The sequence below is a fragment of the Ochotona princeps genome, chromosome 12 (genome assembly GCF_030435755.1).
Source record: "Ochotona princeps isolate mOchPri1 chromosome 12, mOchPri1.hap1, whole genome shotgun sequence".
NCBI classification, from domain to species: Eukaryota; Metazoa; Chordata; class Mammalia; order Lagomorpha; family Ochotonidae; genus Ochotona; species Ochotona princeps.
In genome coordinates this window covers 18,344,713-18,369,556 of record NC_080843.1, presented here as the reverse complement: position 1 = coordinate 18,369,556, position 24,844 = coordinate 18,344,713, and the positions used below count along the sequence as shown (strand labels likewise).

General features: G+C 42.3%; 1 protein-coding gene across 3 annotated transcripts; it reads left to right on the top strand.

Moving 5' to 3' along the window:
• Positions 1 to 1,347: 1,347 nt before the first annotated feature.
• SLITRK5 (SLIT and NTRK like family member 5) lies at positions 1,348 to 9,418 on the top strand. 3 transcript variants are annotated; one of them, XM_004577406.3, is made up of 2 exons: positions 1,348 to 2,041; positions 5,559 to 9,418. In XM_004577406.3, the coding sequence occupies exons 1-2, from the start codon at positions 1,975 to 1,977 to the stop codon at positions 8,474 to 8,476; spliced, it is 2,985 nt and encodes a 994-aa protein (XP_004577463.3). In that variant the 5' UTR covers positions 1,348 to 1,974; the 3' UTR covers positions 8,477 to 9,418. The 3 variants fall into 3 exon arrangements, with proteins under 3 accessions (XP_004577463.3, XP_058526542.1, XP_058526541.1); XM_058670559.1 differs by lacking the exon at positions 1,348 to 2,041 and adding an exon at positions 2,760 to 2,942; XM_058670558.1 differs by lacking the exon at positions 1,348 to 2,041 and adding an exon at positions 3,490 to 3,595.
• Positions 9,419 to 24,844: the final 15,426 nt, after the last annotated feature.

Sequence of the window (24,844 nt, the reverse complement as noted above, 5' to 3'; positions counted from 1 at the left end):
ACCCACATACTAGAGAAACCTATCAGTGGCTAGCACGTATTTCCAAATTGCATTTTCTATTTTACTTTTGAAAATATAAAGACATTTCTTAAAATGTTCCTATCATATCTGAAGATAGTGATCAAATTTTAAAAACACGGTACCAATCCTTCAGGGGTAAAGTTTAAGTTCTGTCTATCTATAAAATGTCCCTGGAGCCAGTGGCTGTCACTCATAGGCCAAATATTTCTAAGTTTATCAATAAGTTCCATTATAAGATTTTCATTTAATCACTTGATTTTCCCTCCACTGAACAAGATTCATACTTAAGCAAAAAAAAACATTTTTGAATAAACTATCTATAGCTTCACTAAAAAGTATATACACAAGAGATTCAAAAGAAATTAAAACAAACAAACAAAAAACTGTTGCAAAACCTCAAGAGCCTGAAATAGTCACCATGTCTGGTTTAACTCTCTTGATCCGCCTGGGGTGTACAGAGGGTGTGGGAAGATGTTGTCTTGTGGCTACAAAGAATGCTCTCAAAATCTCCACTAACCATGATCATATAAGGATGCTATAACCCCAATACCCTCTCATATTAATTACTTTTAAGATAACCCATTCCAAAATAAACCAATCAGATATATTTTCACGGTAAAACTACACTTGCCAGGAGAGCAGGCACCAGTGAATTCAGTCAGCTCCTGGCCACTTGTGATCAACTTTTCTTCTATTCCTGGGGTGGACATGGTTGGGGGAGGAAGGCACGCGCTTCCGGGGAGAGACGCGGGGATACTCACTGTAGTGGTGACACCAGTGGAATGGAGCAGGTGCCTCTTGCACAATCCCGCTTTCCACTGAGACTGCATCTCCTGGGGGCGTCCCAGCAAATACGTTCACACACATTCCCTCTCACAGTCGTTCACAGTCCCTTATATTGCCGGCACTCAACCTATAAAACGTAATCCAAAAAACAATTATAAAAATGAAAAGAGCGCCGTTGCTTGCAGCCGGGAATAGCCACTCCCTCTTCCAGGCTCCTTAGCAGTCTCCGTACCCGAGACTGCGGCCAGGGCTCCGTCAGACAGCACCAGGCAGCAGGGAAGCAGGCGGACTGCGCGCGGCTGGCACCGGCTCTTCCTGGCCACCCACAAGCCTGGCACCGCCGGGGTGACTGCCACTCCTCCCTTTCCCAATCCGACGACTGCACAGTCCCACGCTCGCATTATGCACACTTGTCCGAGACTCCTCAGCCTCCCACGCCCGTGATGTCCAAGGAGGGCTGGCGAGGAGGGCGCCGCGGAGCGGGGAGCCGCGCCGCCGGAGCCCGAGGACGCCCTCGCCCGCGGCCGCCATCTGTCGGCCACGCGCGCCCGCCGCGCCCCGGGCCCACCTCGTCTGCTGCAGCTTGGCTCGCTCCGGAGGCGCGACCGTAAACAAGTGCACCGGCCCGAGGGTGGGGGTGCCCTGCACCCCGCTTTCGGAGCAGCTGTCTCAGAGATCCCGGCGATGCTTACCGCGTTGCCAGCCTCTCGGCGGCAGGCTGGGGAAGACGCGACTTTTTCTCTTGACTTTTTTAGAACCACCAGGACACGCCACAGGCGTACAACGACGCTATTGCTGCCCGCTCAGCCCTCCCCAGGCACTCCCAAAGGATGTCGGAGATAAAGAGTTCCAAATCGTGACGATCGGGCGCCGCAGCTAGGGAAGGGACAGAGGGAAAACAAATAGCAAACAAACAAACAAACAAACAAAAAAACCTGCAAACGCCTGGAGCAATGAAACCACCAAGAGGCTGCTGGAGCTGTTCAGATACTAACTGAGGGGCCGCGGCGGGGAAGGCGGCCGGCTCAGCCAAAGGGGGACAGCGGCGGCGGGATCCCAGCGCGGTGGTCGCCGCGGCGCCGGGGGGCGGAGGACAGCGCCGGAGCCCCCGCCGCCGCCGGGAGCAGCCGAGGGGCCGCTGCCACCTTCGCTCGCCCCCTCACTACCATGTACAGTGTGCGCTGCAAGAAGAAGGCGAGCGATGCACGCACAGCCTCGCGCCCCTCTGCCTCAGGCTCGGCCCCGGGCGTGCGCCACTGACCAGGGGGGAATGTGGTGAAGACGGCGTGGAGGCGAGCGGAGGGGGGGAGGGGAGGGCGGGCTGGCTGGCTGGCAGACTGGCCGGCCGGCGCGAACCCAGGCCGGTGGGTGCGTGGAGCCGGAGGCGGCTGGAGGGGGCGGCGGCCACTGCTGGCTGGGTTGGAGAAAGTTGCCCCCTCTGCAGATGGGAACTGTAAGTACCCGCCAGGAGGGGGAAGGGAGGACAGGGGTGGACGCAGCCAAAGGGGCGCAGGAGACCCCCTCCCTCCCCGGTGGGCATTGGGGTGCGAGTGCGCGTTGAGTTGGAGCGGGCGCCAGCGCTCGGCCGGCGGCTAGGCCGTCAGGTTGACCGGGCCGGCGGGGCCGGGCAGCCTGCTCCGCGTCCCCCCTCCTCCGGCTCCCCGCCTCCCCTCCCGGCAGCTCCCCCTCCCCGCCCCGCCCGGCTTCAGCTCCCAGCCCCTACCGCGAGGCGCCTCTCCAGCCGGTCCTCCGCCGCCCCTTCCCCCTCCCTTCCCATCCCAGCGCTCGCGATCGCCCCCCGCGCGCTCGCTCTCCCTCCCCGCCACCCCCTCTCCACCCCGCTCCCCGCTCCGACTACCGCGGAGAGCGCCGGGGAGAGCCTTTGGGGGAGCCCCGGAACCCGCGGTCGCCACCGCGGCGGCGGCCCCAGGGGCTGGCGGCGTCCGGGCGTCTCTCTCTCGCTCTCTCCCTTTTTTTTTTTTTTTCCTCCAGCCCGCTTTGGAGGACCGCACTGCTCTCGCCGCCTTCTCGTGCCGTGCCTGGGCTTTCGAAACCCAATGCACACCCCGAGGAGGGACATTTTTCTTTTTTGTAAGACTGGCCATCATGAGGGGGCCCCGGAGATGTGAGACGGGGTAAGTCTGTCGTTCACTTTGCCAAAGAGGCTAGCATGGTGTGTGGATGCGCGCGGCTCGAGGTGGCTTTCTTCCCCTCTCCTCCCTCCCCTGCTTCCTCCCTTTTCCCTTCCTTTTCTTTGGGGCGGGGGTGGGGGAGGGGAGCCTCGCGTCCTGGAACTCCGGGTGCCGCTTCTGCCCGAGCTGCCGTTGGAGCAGCTGTGCCCGGGAGCCGTGCGCGGGTCCCGGCCTGGGTGTCTGGCTGCAGCCGGAGCGGCTCCATGCTGCTCGATGCAGCGAAGTGCAGGGCGGGGATCCAGGGTCTAAATTCTTTGGTGGGTGGGGGGTGGGGAAGAACACACTCGGTCCCCCGCCCCCGCCCTCCAGGGGAAAAAAAAAAAGAAAAGAAAAATTCTGATGAAGGTACAAGAGCGCCCGCGAAATTTCCATCGCAGGTGCACGCGTTTCCCAGTCAGAATGTCAGCCTTCCCCGGCTCATTCAACTTTATTTTCTCAAATCTTTGGTCTCCTTTGATGGCCAGGAGGAGGGGAGAGGGAGTGGGGTGAAGGGAAGCCCTGCAGCCCTGGCGAAGCCGAACTGAATTAAAGTTGTAAACGCTGGAGTTGAATGCCGGCTGACGCGATTTGCCACGGGTTCTCGGCTGGGGTGGGAGGTGAGTGGGGCGGGGGAACCCTGGGCTGGGGGGCGGGGAGGGCATCGGGCCCCCGCTGAATGGATGTGAGGATTTGATCCAGCAGAGAACCGAAATTTCAAGGTAGAAACGTTTCACTTTCCTAGGGGCTTGGTTTAGCGGCTGGGAAGCCGGTGACCGTTGGCAGCTGCGTGGGGAGGTCGGGGGACACGAGGGAGGTTGACACACACCGTGGTTCCCATACGTCTCGACACGTCCGGGTGGCCACCACACGTGAGGGACGCGCAGGCACCTTGCACACGTGTGCGTGTGCAAGCAGCTCTGCTCGTCCCACGAGGGCCCCGGGGCGGCCTTTTGGCCGATCCAGAGCGAGCGAGGTCTCCAGGCTTGAACCTGTGCTCGGCTTCTGTTTGGGGGGTGGCGATTCCACAGCAGAGAGTCGGTGTGTGAAGCATAGGCGAGGAAGACAGGAAGCAGGAGGCTTTGGCTCCCAGAGCCCAGCGTGCGTTGCCACATGAAATCCCAGAACCCCTCCGCATCCCGCCCCCGCCCCCAACCCCAAGCCCCGCTCACCAACGCACCCGCACTCACACACGCACGCGCGCAGATTCGCTCCATTTATGTCCGTCCTTTGAGAGTGGTGATGTGGACCTCAAGTGGAAGGCAGCATTCAAGGGAAGAGAGAAGAGGAAGGGGGGTGTCGGATGGTTTCCTTGGTGAGGGTGGGGAGTGAAATTCGGATTTGAAAGCACTGACCTATGTCACTTGCTGTTTCCCACCTTTCTGTGTTGCCTCTTAATCAATCCAGGCTCCCTGTCCCTAAGAGGAAAAAAAGAAAAAGAAAAGGGGGTGGGGAGCGGTGCCAAGTAAATGTAATAAGCAACTCCAAAGACAGAAATGCTGGCAAGGTGGTTAGTTCACTCCCAATTCTGTTAATTCAGTGGGGTAAAGGGGTTTCTTTGCATACCGTGAGAAACCGAAGTGGAGCCGGAGGTACAAGAGGCTTTGGCGCTGGTCCCTGGGTTTACTTTTAGCTGATGCTGGGCAAATGCTAGGAGCGTCCTCTTTCAACTCAAGGTAACTGGAGATGCTCCGAGGTGGCAGATTCCTGCGCTGAGTGGCTTTGTAAATCCGTCGTGCAGAACTGTTTCCTGGCTTAAAGACGCAGTTTCCTAGTGTCCCTGACATGATCAATGAGGAGAAGTCGTTGCAGGGCGCTCTCAGGGAAGTGCTGCTAAGTGGCTCGGTGTATGCAATTAGGACACTGATGTGCTTAATAGCGTGGTAGCGAAGTCCACCATCAAAGCGAACGCCCTCTGCTTTCTCTGCTTACTCAAAAGCTTCCAAAGACAATTGGTGATTTAAGAAGCTGCTTCTAGCTTCTTTTCAATGCGTTCTTTTGCACCCTTTCTGTTTGCCTCCGGAAAGTATTCCTTAGGTTGCTAGCATGGCATTTGGGGGCAGGGTTTTTTTTTTTTAAAGCCCAACAATTGTGACTGCCTTGCTTTCCCATGGAGATGGGAGATCTTCCTGGTGAACTGCCAACTGGAGGGAAGCTGGGGAGAGGGAGGGAGGTGACTGGGGATAGGTGAGGAGGACCTTGTGAAATGGTGCTCCTTTTTCCTCTTAAATTAGAACCATGAAACTGAACTGACAGCCATTTTATGTATATTTGTGGGCTGATTTTGAAAAAGGGGGGGCGGAGGAAAACACTCACAGGGGACTTTATCTGCCCTTCTCTGCACGTTTGCAGCGTGCTTATTAGAAAATGAATCAACCTTTAAATCACAATGAGTATCAGATTTTAATAAAGTCTGGAGCATGTGCTGATCCACTGGGAGGCGGCGGGGAGGGTTGTCATTCATAAGTCCTCCTGGGTTTCAGAAAAATAACAGCCATGCAGACAAGACCCTTCCTTTCTGACTTTTTTTTTTTTTTTTTTGGTCATATTCTGTTGTCTGCTTGTTTCCTGTCTCCCTTGCAGGAGGTAAAATGCACACTTGCTGCCCCCCAGTAACTTTGGAACAGGACCTCCACAGAAAAATGCAGAGCTGGATGCTGCAGACTCTAGCGTTTGCTCTAACATCTCTCGTCCTCTCGTGTGCAGAAACCATCGATTATTATGGGGAAATCTGTGACAATGCATGTCCCTGTGAGGAAAAGGATGGCATTTTAACTGTGAGTTGTGAGAACCGAGGGATCATCAGTCTCTCTGAAATTAGCCCTCCGCGTTTCCCCATCTACCACCTCTTGCTGTCCGGGAACCTTTTGAACCGTCTGTATCCCAATGAGTTTGTCAATTATACCGGGGCTTCAATTCTACACCTGGGCAGCAATGTCATCCAGGACATTGAGACGGGGGCTTTCCATGGGCTGCGGGGCTTGAGGAGACTGCATCTGAACAACAATAAACTGGAACTCCTGCGGGATGATACCTTTCTTGGCCTGGAGAACCTGGAGTACCTACAGGTCGATTACAACTACATCAGTATCATTGAGCCCAATGCTTTTGGGAAGTTACATCTGCTGCAGGTGCTTATCCTCAATGACAACCTCTTGTCCAGTTTACCCAACAATCTCTTCCGTTTTGTGCCCTTAACGCACCTTGACCTGCGGGGTAACCGGCTAAAGCTCCTGCCCTACGTGGGGCTGTTGCAGCACATGGATAAAGTCGTGGAGTTACAGCTAGAGGAAAACCCCTGGAATTGCTCCTGCGAGCTCATCTCTCTGAAGGATTGGCTGGACAGCATCTCCTACTCAGCCTTGGTAGGGGACGTGGTGTGCGAGACCCCCTTCCGGTTACACGGTAGGGACCTGGATGAGGTCTCAAAGCAGGAGCTCTGCCCACGCAAACTCATTTCTGACTATGAGATGAGGCCGCAGACGCCTTTGAGCACCACGGGGTACTTACACACCACCCCAGCCTCGGTCAATTCCGTGGCCACCTCTTCCTCTGCTGTTTACAAACCTCCCTTGAAGCCCCCTAAAGGGACACGCCAACCCAACAAGCCCAGGGTGCGCCCCACCTCTCGGCAGCCCTCCAAGGACTTGGGCTACAGCAACTATGGCCCCAGCATCGCCTACCAGACCAAATCCCCGGTGCCTTTGGAGTGCCCCACCGCGTGCACTTGCAACCTGCAGATCTCCGACCTGGGCCTCAATGTCAACTGCCAGGAGCGCAAGATTGAGAGCATAGCTGAGTTGCAGCCGAAGCCCTACAATCCCAAGAAGATGTACCTGACAGAGAACTACATCGCCGTGGTGCGCAGGACAGACTTCCTGGAGGCCACAGGGCTGGACCTCCTGCACCTTGGCAACAACCGCATCTCGGTGATCCAGGACCGCGCCTTTGCTGATCTCACCAACCTGAGGCGCCTCTACCTGAACGGCAACAGGATCGAGAGGCTGAGCCCTGAGCTGTTCTTCGGCTTGCAGAGCCTGCAGTATCTCTTCCTGCAGTACAATCTCATCCGAGAGATCCAGTCTGGCACTTTTGACCCTGTCCCGAACCTGCAGCTGCTTTTCTTGAACAACAACCTCCTGCAGGCCATGCCTTCGGGCGTCTTCTCGGGCCTCACCCTGCTCCGGTTGAACCTGCGGAGTAACCACTTCACCTCCTTGCCGGTGAGCGGAGTCCTAGACCAGCTAAAGGCACTCATCCAAATCGACCTGCATGACAACCCCTGGGATTGCACCTGCGAGGTGGTGGGCATGAAGCTGTGGGTGGAGCAACTCAAGGTAGGCGTCCTGGTGGACGAGGTTATCTGCAAGTCGCCCAAAAAGTTTGCAGAGACCGACATGCGCTCCCTCAAGTCGGAGCTGCTGTGCCCAGACTACTCAGACGTGGTTGTCTCCACGCCCACGCCCTCTTCCATCCAGGTCCCTGCCAGGACCAGCGCGGTGCCGCCCGCTGTGCGTTTCAACAGCACAGGGGGCCCCGCGGGCTTGGGCGCGGGCGGAGGCCCAGGTGGGTCGTCCTCGGTGCCCTTATCCGTGCTGATCCTCAGCCTGCTGCTGGTCTTCATCATGTCGGTCTTCGTGGCCGCCGGCCTCTTCGTGCTGGTCGTGAAGCGCAGGAAGAAGACCCAGAGCGACCACACCAGCGCCAACAACTCCGACGTGAGCTCCTTCAACATGCAGTACAGCGTGTACGGCGGCGGCGGGGGCGGCGCCAGCAGCGGCAGCGCGGGCGGCCACCCGCACGCACACGTGCACCACCGCGGGCCTGCGATGCCCAAGGTGAAGACGCCCGCGGGCCACGTGTACGAGTACATCCCCCACCCGCTGGGGCACATGTGCAAAAATCCCATCTACCGCTCCCGGGAGGGCAACTCGGTGGAGGATTACAAAGACCTGCATGAGCTCAAGGTCACCTACAGCAGCAACCACCACCTGCAGCAGCAGCAGCCGCCGCCGCCGCAGCCGCCCGCGCCGCAGCCCCAGCAGCAGCCCCCGCCGCAGCTGCACCTGCAGCAGGGCGACGAGGAGAGGCGGGAAGGCCACCACTTGCGGAGCCCCGCCTACAGCGTCAGCACCATCGAGCCCCGGGAGGACCTGCTGTCGCCGGTGCAGGACGCCGACCGCTTTTACAGGAGCATTTTAGAACCAGACAAACACTGCTCCACCACCCCCGCCGGCAACAGCCTCCCGGAATACCCCAAATTCCCGTGCAGCCCGGCTGCTTACACTTTCTCCCCCAACTATGACCTGAGGCGCCCCCACCAGTATTTGCACCCGGGGGCAGGGGACAGCAGGCTGCGGGAACCGGTGCTCTACAGCCCCCCGAGTGCTGTCTTTGTAGAACCCAATCGGAACGAGTATCTGGAGTTAAAAGCAAAACTAAACGTTGAGCCGGACTACCTCGAAGTGCTGGAAAAACAGACCACATTCAGCCAGTTCTAAAAGCAAAGAAAACTCCTCCCCTCCCCCTCTCCCACCCACCTCAAACACACCCCACCCCCCGGAGCGTTTGCATTTAAAAACAAACAAGCGAGCAAGCCAACACACCGTGAACACAAGTGATTGTGTTGTTTCAACATTTAGGGTGAAGTGCCTTGGCACAGGATTCTCAGCTTCAGGCAAAAGATACTGAAAAGGGTGTGCGATTTTTCCTTTTTCCTTTCACACATGGGAAATTTTTGTGTAAACCGGGCGCGTCATCTTTTTCTCTTCCTGGCCTGTGGGGGAGGAGAGGAGAAGGGCTTGATGTTGGCGATTTGCTGCGAGGGTGACTTCTGAAACGTGGCAGTCATTTTTGCTTGTTTAGGCGGTTTTTTTTTTTAATTATTGTTGTTATTTTTATTTTGTAAAGGTTGGAAGTGCTGAAAAAGGGTGGAAGATAGCATAGGTCCTACTCTTCCTCTTTCGCCCTTCCTACCCCTCACTGCCCTCTTTCCTCCTCTAAGCCATGGGTGGGTCCAAATGGCTTTTGTGGAGAGATTAGCACACCCCAACTTTCCTAAGAAGTTTGTTCTCTCTCCCACCCCTCCACCCGCCGCTGTCCCCTACCCTCCTCCAGGCTCATTCCTTTCCTTTGTTTTTAAAGGATGTGTTTGTATGCATTCTGGACATTTGAATTAAAAAACAACAGCCCACAAAAATATTGTGATCCTGAAAAGGATTGCCGTAGATGTGGACAAATCATTACAATGACAGAGCTATATGATCCATAATTGATTAATCAAAATAACTTATTGATGAAATATACAAATATTTTATTGTAGCACCTATTTTTATATGCACATTTAGCATTCCTCTCTCCTTCACTATTCAGCCTGTGATTTTTGCAGAGGTGTGGCATTGTATGAACAGCTGCATTTCCAAATCCCAAGTGAAACCACACAAGGCAATTGAAGTCCTTAAAGAATTTAAAAAAATTAAAAAGCCAATACAACCCACCCTAATTGGATTTGTAATTTAAAGTTTAGAAAATGATACTGAGTTTACTCAAATGCATTAAGAGGAAAAAAATAAAACACATAGGGCAATTATTTGGGCCATTCCAATGAGAATCATGTGCAAGTTTTGGGTTTTATATTAGAGAAGACTTCAAAGTATTTTTATTAGTGAGCCAAAATGATGTATTGATTTGACTACTATTGTAGCCGAGTTTTTGATTGTTGAACCGAACCCAGTTCGTTTGTACAGACCCGTGTGTACTGGCACCGCAGAAAACCCAGTGATGGACTGTACTGGTCTCTCTACAATGTCGTCATCCCTCCGGGCAGCAAGCAGTGATGCTAAGGGCAGACAGGATCTCTGTAAGACGGGGCTACTGTTGTTAACAGTCACATATGTATCCCAGCACATGTAATTTTTTAAATAGTTTCTGAATAAACACTTGATAACTATGTCAAACATGAGGGATTGAAGTAATGATTGCTGAAAAGTGTAAAAGGTGTAGCTGTGTGTGATGGATGGAATTTCAGTCACTAGCAATTTGGGAAGCAGGAGCCAAATTTTATTCCCGGTAGAAAAAGATTTCCCTCTGGTGATAAAAAAAAAAAAAAAAAAACCTTGAAATGTACATCTATCTAACCTATGCCTTCTTTGGTTCAGGAGAGTATATATTTCTGAATGCCTCACTCAGTTGTGTTGATTAGTGACGTTTTCATTGTACACATTACTTCCTCACTGAAGTATCATCTAACACGCAGGAGCCTGGTAAGTAGTGGATTGCATATTCATCTTTCTCTCAATATGATGACTTTTGTCATATCCGTCTGTATTTTTCCATAATTCCCATCTTTCATCCCGTGTCAAGCAACCACCTACAAGTATGATGGATAGTTTGTCTGAAGTTGATTGATATCCTAAATGTTCAGCATGCTAGTGGGGTATAGCTGAATGGCCTCTTGGGCAGTTCATTTAGATGAGTTCTTAAGGATAAGAAACATTCGAATGAATCTGAAACTTAAAGAGCCATGTGCTTCATTGTTATTGGTGAATGGTCCACACCATCTCTTCTAGAGTGTGTAAAGCATCAGGAGCTGTTCACAAACTATACGTTTAAGGAGCAATTTCTGTGACATCCTGCCACAAAGAGGCAGCATTCGCCCATGAGTAAATTGACAGTAACTGCACAAGTTTAGCTTGAACAGGTAGTATCAGTTTCCCTGATGAAATAAAAAAAAAGAATGAAAACTATAATGCTACCTTGACCAAGGGCAGTCAAGTAACCAAACATTAAAAATACAGCATATTTTTCCCATCTTTGTCTTTAGAGAGGAAAAGAATAAGTTTAATGAAGCCATGAAACTATCATTAAAAAAAAGTGTCTCTTCGTTCTTCATCTACCTCCTCCATGGTAAGATGCAGGGTTAAGAGGGGAAATTGTAAGTGTCAGCCTTTGACTTCACTGTTGCGATTGCTGTTAAATTTGTTCACATTGGAAGTTTTCTTTTTTAATTTACTACAATGTCAGTTTCATTTCCTCAACATTATTAAGTATATAAATGATAATGTTTCAAAAATGATACAGTATTCATACAATATGGAATTCTTTAGGTATCTGAGCTTCATTACTCAATTTCTTAATGGTTGAAGAAGCATTACATGAAATTTAAAACAAAGGTATATGCCATGCAGGTAACTCCCAAAGAAAGTTCATTGGTGTAAATTTTCAAGGATTTTCAACCTATCATTTTCAAGCCAGAACTGTGTCACAAATCTTGTCATAAATATGTTCTTTAGTTTATTCCTATCTTTACACTTTTTTTCTGATGTCCAAGTTTTTGTAATCTCAAAATAAATCATATGATTTATTAACAGGAGTTACTTCTGATATTTAAAGTATATTTTCCAATGTCCACTAAGAAGATGGTTAAATTTGAAAAACATAAACATGTTAGAATCATAAAACTGCACATAACTAAAAACGAATTCTTGTTCTCATTACAGATGGCTTCCTGCCAGTGCACTAACACACACAGCAGAACGTAATTTGTGTGCTAATGAATTTTTGATTTTTAATATTTCATGTTCCTAATAGGTTAGATTAATCAATAGCATATGATTGGACTATGTAGTCCTGCAAATTATCCCCATATTAAATTGGGAAACAGCAATAGGTAATGTCTCAGGCACCAATTAAAACTTGAATGGGAACTAAGGTTCTTCTTTATGGTTGTTTTATTTGTTGTTATGTAATCTCAAAATACTGTATTTCCAGGTAAATACCACAAACTATTATTTTTATCTCTAAAGACTGTGAAGATTTTAATTTTCTATTCAAAATAGGTATATTCCACATAAGCATAGATGATTATTTGTATGGCAGTACACAAAATAATATACAGATAAATTATTGGTGCAACTTATGAGGGAAACAATGCTAGCACACATGTTACGCTAGGAATACAACTTTTGTGTAGACAAGATCATGACCATTATGCATGTAAAGTGCAAAGTGTTGACCAGTGTCAAGTATCCAAGGCTTTTCATTTTCACTCTTTTCTGAACCACAAGAGTGTGTCCAAGGAGAACATCTATGCCTTAAATGGAAAAGATCACAATTTAGAATTTCAGCTTCCCCTGGTATACATTAAATCCATGTTTATATGTTGTGGTTCTTGCGAATTATTTAAATGAATCTGTAAGTTCATTTCTCCTTCTTTATTATACATTTTCCTTTATTATTATTTGAGGAGGGAAAGAGAATGTGAACAGGGTAGTCCTTTTTTGAAATGTCCCCCCAAAAATGGCAATTTAATTTCCAGAGCTTAATACCGAATTAATGAAAATAAAGTAGGCTCCCAAATCGTTTGTAAATGTGTTCTAGTTGCATTTTTCAGACGACTCTAGTTTAAGACGTTTGCAGGCATGGCAACAAGTTTAGTACAACTTCTTTTTAGAAACGGTATCATGGCAAGCAGAAGCAGAAATAACCAAGAATTAGATTTAAATCCTAGAATTGAGGTCCACCTAACTGACTGAGTTTCTTAAGGGCAATAGTTGGTGTGAAAGTGGTAATTAAGGTGCTGTTTATTTAATTAACTTATGGATGATGTCCCTCAAGCCATTCAAAGTTCTCCATTTTACAAGTATGTATATGTAACTGTAGATCAAAGTAGTTGCATAGACATGTCATGTGCCTAAAAAGATTAGCTAGCATCTGTATCCAAGCAAAACATGTAACCCTCAATACTGCATTGGATAACGCAGGTTTATTGTTAACGTTGAATCAATTTAACATCTCTATCACTAAAGTACCCAGATGTTTTTCTGTGAGGATAATTAACATTCATATGTAAAACAATAACAGGTGGATTATAAAGGGGTAATTGCATACATGGTTTTCATCCCGGGTTCTCTCTATTTGAAAAAAAAAAAAATCTTTAAGAAATTCTGACTCTGCTTTCAAGCTTTGGGACTGTAAGATTGGGGGAAAGAAAATGACCGTGTCAGTAACATCATACTTGTCGTCCTTCATATGTGTTCGGCAAAACACTTGGTTTATGAGTCATACATCAAATAATAAAGGAATAATTTTTGTACTCGGTGTTTTAAAGAAGTTTGAGTGATTTAGATAATTTCTTATAAGAAAAACTTTTGAAGATCAAAACAGCATATTTCTTTTAGAATTGCTATAACACAAATATGGAATAATTGGACTTTATTGCGTTCTATTCACTGTCAAAATAAAATATGTAATGATATATTGCACAATGATAGGTATGTTAGATACCTTTTTTATTCTATATTAGGAAAGTAATTTTATAGAAGTCATATTCATAGGACTATATAAGTGGAAATCTTCCAAGAGGTTTTTAAAATTAAGCATCTCGGTGAACAAAAAGTAATATTGTATATTTCTACTATAAAATAAACATGTTCCTGTTTAAAAATTACATGTGTTCCTAAAATTGGAAATAATCAATATTTCAGAGGATTAATTTCTGATATTTCATTAATGTTTTTAGTTGATGTATGCATAGATGGAACTGTAACTTTGTCTTAAAACACTATCAATGCTTTGTTCTACTTTGGTCAGACTTGCATATCATCCATCTTAAGACGTATTTACAATATATGAATTATATTTTGAATATAAGTTCAAACTTAATTGTAATACTTTAGTCTTGAGTAATATTTATATCCATTGAGTTAAAATGGAAAATTTTGTGAATTTTTTAGTGTTCTGAGAGGTGCATAATTAAATTTTTCATTACAAACTCCTTTTTCCAACAGTGGTAATTTTTAGTGTACCCAACTGAAATATTTTTTTTAATATTTTTATGGCATATATCATTAAACAACTTAACCTTAGATATTAAAACCAAAATTGCTGTCTATTCTCAATTTAGTGTGTATCTATTTAAATGAAATTTAAGATGATAGCCTCATATCAGCTGATTAACAAATTTCTTTTTCAGATTTCTAATAATCAGCATGTTTTACACATCAGAGATTCCTTGATGTCATGCAGACTAACATTTTAGACATAAAATATAAACGTCAGTGTGTAACAATGTATACCTAATCAATAACTGCATCTTTTCTGTAATCAATTCATCTCTACTGTGCACCAAAAAATGCTTTAAATTAAAAATAAAAAATTGACAAATTTCTCCAATTTGTTAATTTACATGAATTTTAAGAATATCCAAAGCTGAACTCTCTTATTGTGTAGCTAAGTTAAAATTATGATTACCCCACATCATTGCTATTATAACTATGCACATGTAAATAACTAAAAACTATGTAAAGAGAATTTAATGTGAATGAAGGGATAAGGATGTTTATCATTAATGACTTGTTACTCAAAAAAAAGATCCAAATATGATGTCTTAAAAAGTAAAACTGGTGATTTGCTTGTAAAGGTGCTTTTAAAATTTCATACCATGACTAACCTCATAGTTCACTGCTTATACCACTATCATGTGCTTAAGTACATGAAAGTATGCCAAGTGGAGAGCCACAAATCGACCCCCTAAAAAAAAAGTTTTTATTTGCCCAGAACAACTTTATTTCTATTTTTTAAGTAAACTGAATTTGAATGCCTTTTATCCAGATGAAGCACCTTGTCATTATTCACAAACTTCATATAATGTTATCTGCTAGATTATGACAGCATTTAAGCTATCGAACATATTTAAATAAATGTTGTCTCTCCAATATTAAAATATATGTAATCTAACTAATGCTTTTGTAAGTATTGTTCTCTGACAACTCGGTGTTTTTTCATGTAATATAAAAGAGGCAGTAGCTTTTGCGTAGGTTTACATTAGAGTGAATTTTTTTTTCTTCTAACAGGGGGAATTATATGTTGATGTTCTAGTAGAGATATGAGAGCAAACGTTATAGTTAACTATTCTGAGCCGCTCGGGATCTCTTTGCAAGGTGTTTTCGTAAAAGTCATTGTCTGCAGTAACCTAAGAAGTGTGTTAGAGCAGAAGGAAAAGTACAGCTACAACTTACACAAGAAGCTTTTCCCAAAAATGCTCAAATTCTCATGTACTTTAAAGGAGTGCAAAAGGTCAATTCAATAAAAAGTCTACTGTTCACTTCCAAGATGAAATGTGTAACTTAAAAGTCTGATTCATTAGAATCCAATTAAACGTAGAAAAAAAGGGGCGGGGGACAGAACTGCTCTCTCTCTCTCTCTCTCTCTCTCTCTCTATTTTTCTTATTATATAATTAAACAAAACAACAGGATGAGGAAAGATTGTGTTCCTAATAAGTTGTTTGTAAATTGATGTTTATCCAAAGGAAATAAGGGATAATTTAATGAAATTCCCAAACCTTCCAAATGTGTTGGCTTTCCTAAGATAATGTTGTCATTTTTGTGAGACTGAGGACTGACATGCTATGTAAAGAGATTTTGGATTTTTGTCCTTGCTATCATTTTTCTAACATAGTTCATTAGCTTTGGTTATAGTTTCATAAATTGTTACTCATTCACTCTTCATTTGATATTTTGACCATATCATTTTAACTTTTCCTTCCTTAGAAGCAATATAGGTTGTATCTGAACTTACAAAGGAGTAGTTGCAAATAGCTTGGTGTCACTTTATCAACTGTGGTGGCCAGTTACCAAGAGATAAAACTAGAAACTCCACACTTCTGAACTATGACCCCTGTTCCCTCATGCATGGACCCTGCATTCCTCGGAAACTTCCTTCGCCTCTCTGCCTTAACTCACACTCATAAAGCTGAACACAGTGACCTTGGTATGTAATGATCTGGAATGAACGCAAGCTACATTTTTAGTTTCCCCTAGTATTTGATGTCAACTGTGAACTCTCATCATTTATCATCATTGGCATTACACCATGTATCAAAAAGAACTGATTTTAGCATTCAGGTGAAAATGTTTTTCTCTTACTATGTGTAACATTTATAAAATATCATATATTAGTTTGGAGTATAGCTTCTCAAAATCTCCAGTAACATTTTTGATTACATAGTTATTTTTGCATATGATTGATGATATTTTAAAGTTACAACTTATCTGAAAAGGAGCTTGCTAGTTTAGTTTTGCTAACCATGCTACCTAAACTTATTTATATAACCGTGCTACAGTTGAACTGACTTTTAATTTCCAGTAGATTCCTTAAAATATGTAATATTTCTTTTAAAAAATGAGTATTATTTCTGAATTAGGTACTTGCTTTTTGTTATATTTGCTTATTTTGTTTGCAATTACCTTATGCTGGAAGTACATTTGTAGTCATGTCCATTGTTTTGCCTCTGTGTCTCACAATGATGAACATACTTAAATTATTTCAGGACCTTTTACAGGGTGAATTGAGAAAACTACAATAAATATATGATATATCACTCTTTTAACCTAAATTGAGAAAGTACTCTCCTGCATTATTATTGATTAAGTAGGAAGCCACAATTTACTTTCACTTATTTCCATTAATAATTGATAAGGACTCAATCAGTAATTTAATAATTTTTCATGTTCAATATTGTCAGGTGTCATTACTATTGCTCTCTACTAGCAACCCTGACAATCTGAGTCCCTGCTCAAATTCCCATGGGATTCTTCATAAAATATTATAAACTGAGAACTCTGAATTAAATTTAAAATGTTACCAATGTCATCCAGTCTTCTCCATTAATGAATGGCTGGCAAACTGACTCTAATACCAAATAAAAGGTCTTAGTGGCTATCATTTACAGATGTTGTTTACAATGTTGCCTTTCTCTTCTGTGCAAGAGATTTAATCCAGTATTATTTTGACCATTTTTTTCCCTTTTCAGTTAACTGACCAGGAGCTATCCAAGTAAAAGTCAAATATGCTGTGTAAGCATTACTATCATGAACACACTGGGAAAAACAGACAAAGGAGGGAGGGGGAACTGTGTATTTCACGGGAGCTGCACCATAGGATTCACCTTGAAGTAAACGGGAAGGATGGCTGGAATGTCAATACCGTCAGGTGAACGTTGAAGGCCTCGGCGGCCACATTCAGGGAAAACCATTAGGGAAAACTTTCAAGGTCAGGCAGTGCTTTCAAAACTCTCTGCTCTTCTTTGGGCTACTTTAAAAAAAAAAATGTTATTGAAGAAGAAAATGGACATGAAACTTTTTGAAACAGAATTCATCGCTCAACTTACATTTTTCCGTATAATTGTCTTAAGTTTTGTTTTCATAATATGGAAAGTAATTGTTATTGATCGCAGCTTACTTACACGACTGTTTTAAAGTTAGGAATCTGCCTTCCCGGAGATCCCGGGAAAATTTTCAGACATTTCCAGTAGATATGTTCCTGGTATTTTTCAGCCTGGTGAGGTGTTTATCTGTTTAGAAAGCTTTTCTGGGCACTATGTGTATTCCCCTGGGTATGAAGAAAATCAGTTCATCTTTTTAATGAGAATATTACCTCCAGGGAGAAAGTAATCCAAAAGGAATAATACATTCCTCATGTGGCTGCCTACACAGGGACACGTTTTTCTCTGGGGCTGTCTGCATGTATATTTCAGTGGGAAGTTTTAATATTTTAAGATATCATTGCATTTTTGTCATAAGACATCCTGGCTACAGGTACAGTTTTGTTTTTTTTTAATGTATTGACCTCTTTCTCAGCTTTTTTTTTTTTTTTTTGCACAATTTTACCGTGAAAGTTATAATGGTCTCCATAATTAAAGTACAAGAAAATAACTGACATGCAATTTGTGTAAAACGTTGAGCTTAGAGACAATATAGAAAGGGTTAAGGCTGGCTCTCAAGCTTTACTTGCAAACTCCAAACAGCACAGGTTTAAAAATTTTTTAAAGCGGTGTGATGATAGAATGTACACTTGTCATTCTCTTCAGCCAACATTTCTTGATCTTGACCTTGAGCATTTGCCTAAGATACTTACTACTCTCCAAATATATAAATTGAGAATTTGAGTTTGTAGCCAAATTTTGTATTATATTTACTATTCCTATGTTTAAAATTTTGTTAAGTTGCTCACTCTGTCCAGGAGAAAGATAATTGGTAAATTATGATAGAATAGGCTTATGGATTTTAAGCATGTACCAGTTTTCTTTCTCAAGTAAGAACCCATTAAATATGGATTGTCAGCATGTTAGGATATTACACTTATGTTTGTGAAGCTATCTGCTTGTATAACCACAATGATGATTTAAAAAAATGTTGTTTCATAGTGTATTATCAAGATATTCCAGTAGAAATCTGTTGATACTATGAATTTAGGAATACTATCAGTATACAGAATAATGAAGAATAAAAAGCGCCTTTTAAGCGTCACTAATGTACTCAGAGAGGCAGCTAGACTTTGAACTTAGAATGTCTGTTTTTCTCTCCAATGCTTAAGTACCAAATTATTTTCTGCTTTTATTCTTCATCCCCAATTGCTTAACGTGAGTTGCTTTTTATTATTACTATTTGCTTTCTAAGATCAAAATAATTTAATGATAAGCTTGAACTATTTCTTGTGCTTTCAAATAACGTTTAAACTAAAATTACTATAGAGTAAGTTATTTCGGCTATGAATGTGTGATATTAAAGCTAGTCTGTTATATGCTAATTCATGGTAGACACCTCTAAAGAAAAAAATGCATCGTTTTTCAACAGTTTGAAACTCCTTCCATATTTTTAAACCATGATTCCATTTAATCTGACCAACAGAAATTTGTGTAAATGTCTCCATGAAAATGTGGCTACTCATACTCATGATTATCCACATACTGTCTTAAAAATTGAAGTTACATTTCTGCTTGTTGAGTTAGGGGAAAAAATGACATATCATCTTAGACAAGTAAAACCCAAAAAAAATCTTCAAACTGAATATTATAGTGTGGTTATTTTTAAAAAGTCACTTGAAAATTTAAAATGTCATATATATTCTGAGAATTGTATTACTTTTTGTTAAAATTAAATGAGTGTGCATTTTATTCAAATTTTGCTTGTTTAAATTTTTCTTCAGGAATGATTTTAAGATAAATATCACATAATATATTGGACGTATAAAACTAAAGGCAACATTATTTGCAGTGCCATAAAGAGAAATGAAACACATTTTGAAGAAGTAGTACTTTTTAAAAATTGGGGCCAGAGTTGTGATGCGGCAACTCATGCTGAAGTGCTGGTCAGGGTCTTACTGCTCTGTATGGAGTGAGTTTTGACTGCTCTGTATCCAACCCAGCTGTCTTCTCATGCTCCTGGGTGGGCAGCAGACGGCACAGATGACTGAGCCCTTGACTGCAGCGTGTGGTACCAGGCCTGTGTGTCCGGCTCCTGCCTTCTGCCTGGCTTACCACTGGCTGAGGTGTCCATTTGGGGAGTAAAACTGTGGATGGATGAAGTCCATCTCTCTTTGTCTGTTGCTCTATGGTTGACATAAATGCGTAAACAAATCTGTGAAAACATGCATTTGATAATGTTCATAACGAATTCCAGTATCTGAAAGCATGCTTAGGACTGCTCATATTAAGACACTATTTCATAGGATAAATAAGTAAAAATTACTGAAAATAATTTATGTATGATCTGTGCCACAGCTATGACAAATGTGTATGATTATCATGGTGGAACAGCAATGTTAAGGTGAGCTTGGTTCTCTGTTATTCAGTGCTGATTCCTCTCAATTTGGCAATCTTTTCATGAAACATGAAAATCTTGCAATGCAGGAGAATTGGGAGACAAAGAACTCAGGTATTCCCGAACTAAGATGGATTTTAAAATTAAAAATCTTGACACTAAGGAATTATTAACATGGCACTTATCAGATAGCAAATAAATTAATATAAAAGCAACATCAGGATTTGGGAAAAATAGTTATCAAATAACTATCAAAATTCCTAAACTCTCTCTAGCATAATTTATTACAACTTAGTTATTAGATTTATGTAATGGGATCTCATAAATGTTGGGCAAAATTATTTTCTTCAGATGACCTGTTATAATTGCTACTAGGTGTTGTTTGTAGTAATTGTTCTATTAGTCAAGCTCACTGTAGCTCTCATCAATTAGAAGTGCTGCAGTGAACACATTGGTGCTAACAAAATGATTAACTAAATAATAACAGCCATTTCTATGCCAAATGTTTATTTTGTGTGTATATATATATGTATATATATATCTTTGCATTTGGGCTTATTACCATTTTTTAACTGACATTTTGGAATGACACTCTGCTAGAACCAGATTTGGGCTTAAACTTTCACATTTTTGTTACTGACTTTTATTCTTTAATGCATGCACAATTTTGTTATAAAAGTCCTTGTACAACTATTTATTCATATGATTCAGAACCACATTCTTACAATACTGTTGGACCGTATTTTGTAACATGTTGTTATAGTTTCCAATGCTATAATTAGATGTGATTCACAGATCTTTAAAATACTTGTCACCATATCCAAATTTCCCTATCCTTTTCATGCACTATATATAACATACCATTTTTTTTAAAGATTTATTCATTTTTATTGGAAAGGCGGGTATACAGAGAGGAGGAGAGACAGAGAGGGAGATCTTCCGTCCAATGATTCACTCCCCTAGTGGGCCGCAACGGCCGGTGTGTGCACCTATCCGAAGCCGGGAACCAGTAACCTCTTCCAGGTCTCCCACGCAGGTGCAGGGTCCCAAAGCTTTGGGCCGTCCTCGACTGCTTTCCCAGGCCACAAGCAGGGAGCTGGATGGGAAGTGGAGCTGCCGGGATTAGAACCGGCGCCCATATGGGATCGCGGGGCGTTCAAGGTGAGGAGTTTAGCCGCTAGACCACGCCACCGGGCCCTAACATACCATTTTGTGTAATAATTTTTTGTAACCCAATGAGCCATATGCAGTTGGTAACTAAATCAGAGCAGAATGTTTGTGACATATGTCTATGTATGGAAAAGAAAGGTATTTTAAATTGATGATGATGCTTTGGATATGTTGCAAATATTTAATTCAGAGAAAGAGCCTAGAACTCTGCATCATGATCCCTTCTTACATGTTGGGCCTACATTATTCTGAGTGTTGAAAACGTCTTACATTTGCACTCTACTGGTTCAAAACTTTAGGAATTCGCTAAATCTGGTGGATTTAATCCCGGGACACCATGAAGGAGATAATCACACCTTCCCCTGGACTGGTGCTTTGTGTTCCGGCTTTCACTTCAAACCTCTTAAAGGAGTTGTCACCACGTCACTGTCTGTTTATTCTTTCTAGTTATTCATTTGTACATGATTATCTGCTTGATGACATGGATATATTAAGGTAAAGATTTATCAGAGATCACAATTCCATATATGTTCTATCAAACATACCTCTAGCTATGGAGTTGTGGATCACAGAACAGGCAGTATTAATAGATTTGCAAACAGGAAACTCAATTTAGCATCAGAGAAGAAAATCAGGTAGATATACTCATTCGTCTTACATGGAGAGTCAAACCTGTCAATGATTCAGAAAATACAGGATCCTGAAACAATGACTCACTTGCACTTTTTCTAATTTGCCTTTTCCAGCATCTTCAAGAAAAAGAAATGAGTACATTGGCCACAGGCATGGAATGAATGGAGTATAATGGAAGTTTCAAAGATGGCTTCAGATATGTTAGACAACAATGTAATTCTTTTAAAGTAGTATATGTTAGAATCTTTTAAAACAAACTTTTAACTGAATTTTTTGAATTTTTATACTGGAATTTAAAAGAAAATTGAAGACATGTCTTTTGATGCATTTTCTATAGCAGAAACTAAATTTATTCAAATCTGATATAATTATGAAATCTCACAAAGAAAAAAGAACACATTCTCTTTTTTAGTGATTGAATTATGAAGGTTTGATGTGCTTGTTTTTTTTTTACTACACGTTTTAGCAAAATATATTTTGGTATTACGACTATGTTAGAAGTAATTTATTGAAACCAAATATTTATTTCTATTTTGATAAATGTGACTCAGCTTTATGAAAGCCCTGTTTAAGTGGACAAGTAATTCTTCTCTTTAAAATGTTCCCTTTAATCATAACCAAAGAGACACTTAAGTGAACATATAACACTTTAATACTAATGTTTATTTGATTCTATTCTGCAAAAGAAAAATCCCTTTCTGTTATTTTATGATTATAATCGTCTAAAATTAGTTTGGTTTTGTTATAAGTAACTGCATTTAGATAATTGATTTTTTAAAAAATATATTTGTTTTTGTATTTATTTTGAAAGTCAGAGTTTCAGAGGCAGATGAAATGAGAGAGAGAGATGAAGATTATACATATTGATATTTTCCGTGATTAGGATCACTCTGAACTTTCACTTTGAAATAGCCACCTAAGGATAGTCAAAATAGCTGGGTGTGATAGCCTAGTGGCTAAAGTCCTCACCTTGCATGCACTGGGACCCCATTTAGGCGCCGGTTCTAATCCCAGCAGACAACTTCCCATCCAGCTGCCTGCCTGGAAAAGAAGTCCAGGACGACCCAAAGTCTTGGGACCCTGAGTCCATGTAGGAAAACCGGAAGAAGCTCCTGGCTCCTGGCTTTTGACCAGCTCAGCTCTGGCCATTGTTGTCACTTGACGAGTCAATCAACGGATGGAAGATCTTTTTCTCTGTCTCTCCTCCTCTCTGTATCCAAAAAGAATCCAAAAAGAATACTGACTATGGATGCAAAACTTGGGGCCTAGTGTTTGTTAGAGTATTTTTCTTCTGCTGTGCAGATGGCTTCAATCTATCTTATCATTTATAATCGCTTATAATCACAGCATTTGGAACTTAGTTTGACAGTATTGGGGTGCCTGCTAGTTTTGATTTTACTACTCACTACCTATATGTACAATGAGACAGGTAAAGAAAACATTTACATTTGATAAATCAAGATAGAATTTGTTTTAAATGTAAGAAAGACCATATATCTGTAACTTCCCTCCTTGACTCACTATTGTTGAGTGGGTTAGACAGTAGGAAAGCTTGATTAGAAGTGAGGGGTTGTTGTTCAGGATGTGCTGTGTTAATGATTGGTGTGTTATTCTGTACTTCCTGGAGCTGCTGCTTCTCTCCGTTGCTCAACACTCACCTAATATTTTCCGTGAATTTGCTCTGCAGTTCTGGAAAAGCATAGTTGCTTTGTTTTCATTGCAGCAGTTTCTGTGTTCTTTAGAGTTAGAGAAAACAGAAGGAAATAAAGTGACGTATAAATATATTCTTGTTAACTTGAATTAGGTTTTTAATTTCTTAACATCACATTCTGTTTTTTGTAATATTTATATTGTATAATAAATATGTAAATGGCATTTCAGATTCTCTTCATTGACAACATCAAAGTTTGATGTTTCGACTTTTGCATCACAAAAAAGTTGATATCAGATGCTGACGGTTAATAATAACTTTTTACATTATCAATTTAAATGCAATAGTTTGGGAGTAATTCTTAGTCAATTTTGAACTACGTGTTTAATTTAGTTGGTTAGTGCCATATACATTTAAAGAATACATGGATGTAAACTTAGACTTACTAATGCTTTTCACTTTGTGATTGAAATGGGGAGTTAGTTTTTCAAGTCATTGATCAGGAGGTAAGCCAAAAGGTCACACATTTGAGTGCACACTATCATTGAAAAAGGCATCACATTACTTTCAGCTATATGTGGAATCCAACAGAAACATTCGGGTGCTTATAATAGTCATTTTTATTTTTTTAATAACACATTGGATAATTTGGGGACTTTTTTGCATTAGACTAATATGTATAAACCTAAAGAATACTGTATCTCTGAAGAAGACTTTTTAAAAGATTTATTATTATTATTTTTTATTGGAAAGGTGGATACACAGAGAGGAGGAGAGACAGAAAGGAAGATCTTCTCTGTCCGATGGTTTACTCCCCAAGCAGCCACAACGCCTGAAGCTGAGCCAATCCAAAGCCAGGAGCCAGGAACTCTTCCAGGTCTCCCACGCGGATGCAGGTTCCCAAGGATTTGGGCCGTCCTGGACTGCTTTCTCAGGCCACAGGCAGGGAGCTGGATGGGAAGCAGGTCAGCTGGGATTAGAACTGGCATCCACATGGGATCCCAGCATGTGCAAGGCGAGGACTTTAACCACTACTCATACAAATGCATGAATAGTCATTGTCTTTTCTTGTTCTTTGGGAATCATGGAGCTACTGTGAAACTGCGTGTAACAAAAATAACAAAATAGAGCCAGTCGTTGCTTCCAAAACATACTAGATATGTGGACAGAGGATATATGATTTTAATACACCAACATATAAATTTTTGCTTGCCTATCATCACCTTAATTTAGAAGCTTAAGATTTCCTTTAAAATATTAATCACTCATTATGTATTATTTTAATAATTTCATTTTTATACATGTGATAACACATTTATATAAATGCACATTGCTGCAATTATACCACATATGAAAACTAACAAAAATGTCCACTCCGAATTTTCCATCAGTATCCTGATTGAATCCCTCCTTGCAGAAAAATTGGATTATCTTGACTATTTCTGCTGCTAAACCTATTATGAAAAAGAAAATCTGTTTTTACTTATTTGAATCCATTACTTGTTTTAGCATGTCCCAATCCATATCTTAACTCTATTTTTCTTTTATGCCCTAAATCAATTTATTTGGAATGTTGTATGTGTGGATACTACTGGGGTTTGAATGGCCTCTCAAAATTCATACTGAAATTGAATTTCCATTGTAATATGAAGAAGTAAGACTTTTAAAAGGTGAGGAGGCTAATGGATAAATTCAAGTCATTAGCTAGGCAATGGGTGAGTTCTTAAAAGGAATTATTCAGTCTCATGTTCCTAATTCTCATTCATACTTGTTTGCCATTCTGTTCTACTGGCATGCAGCAAAGATATCCTTGCCA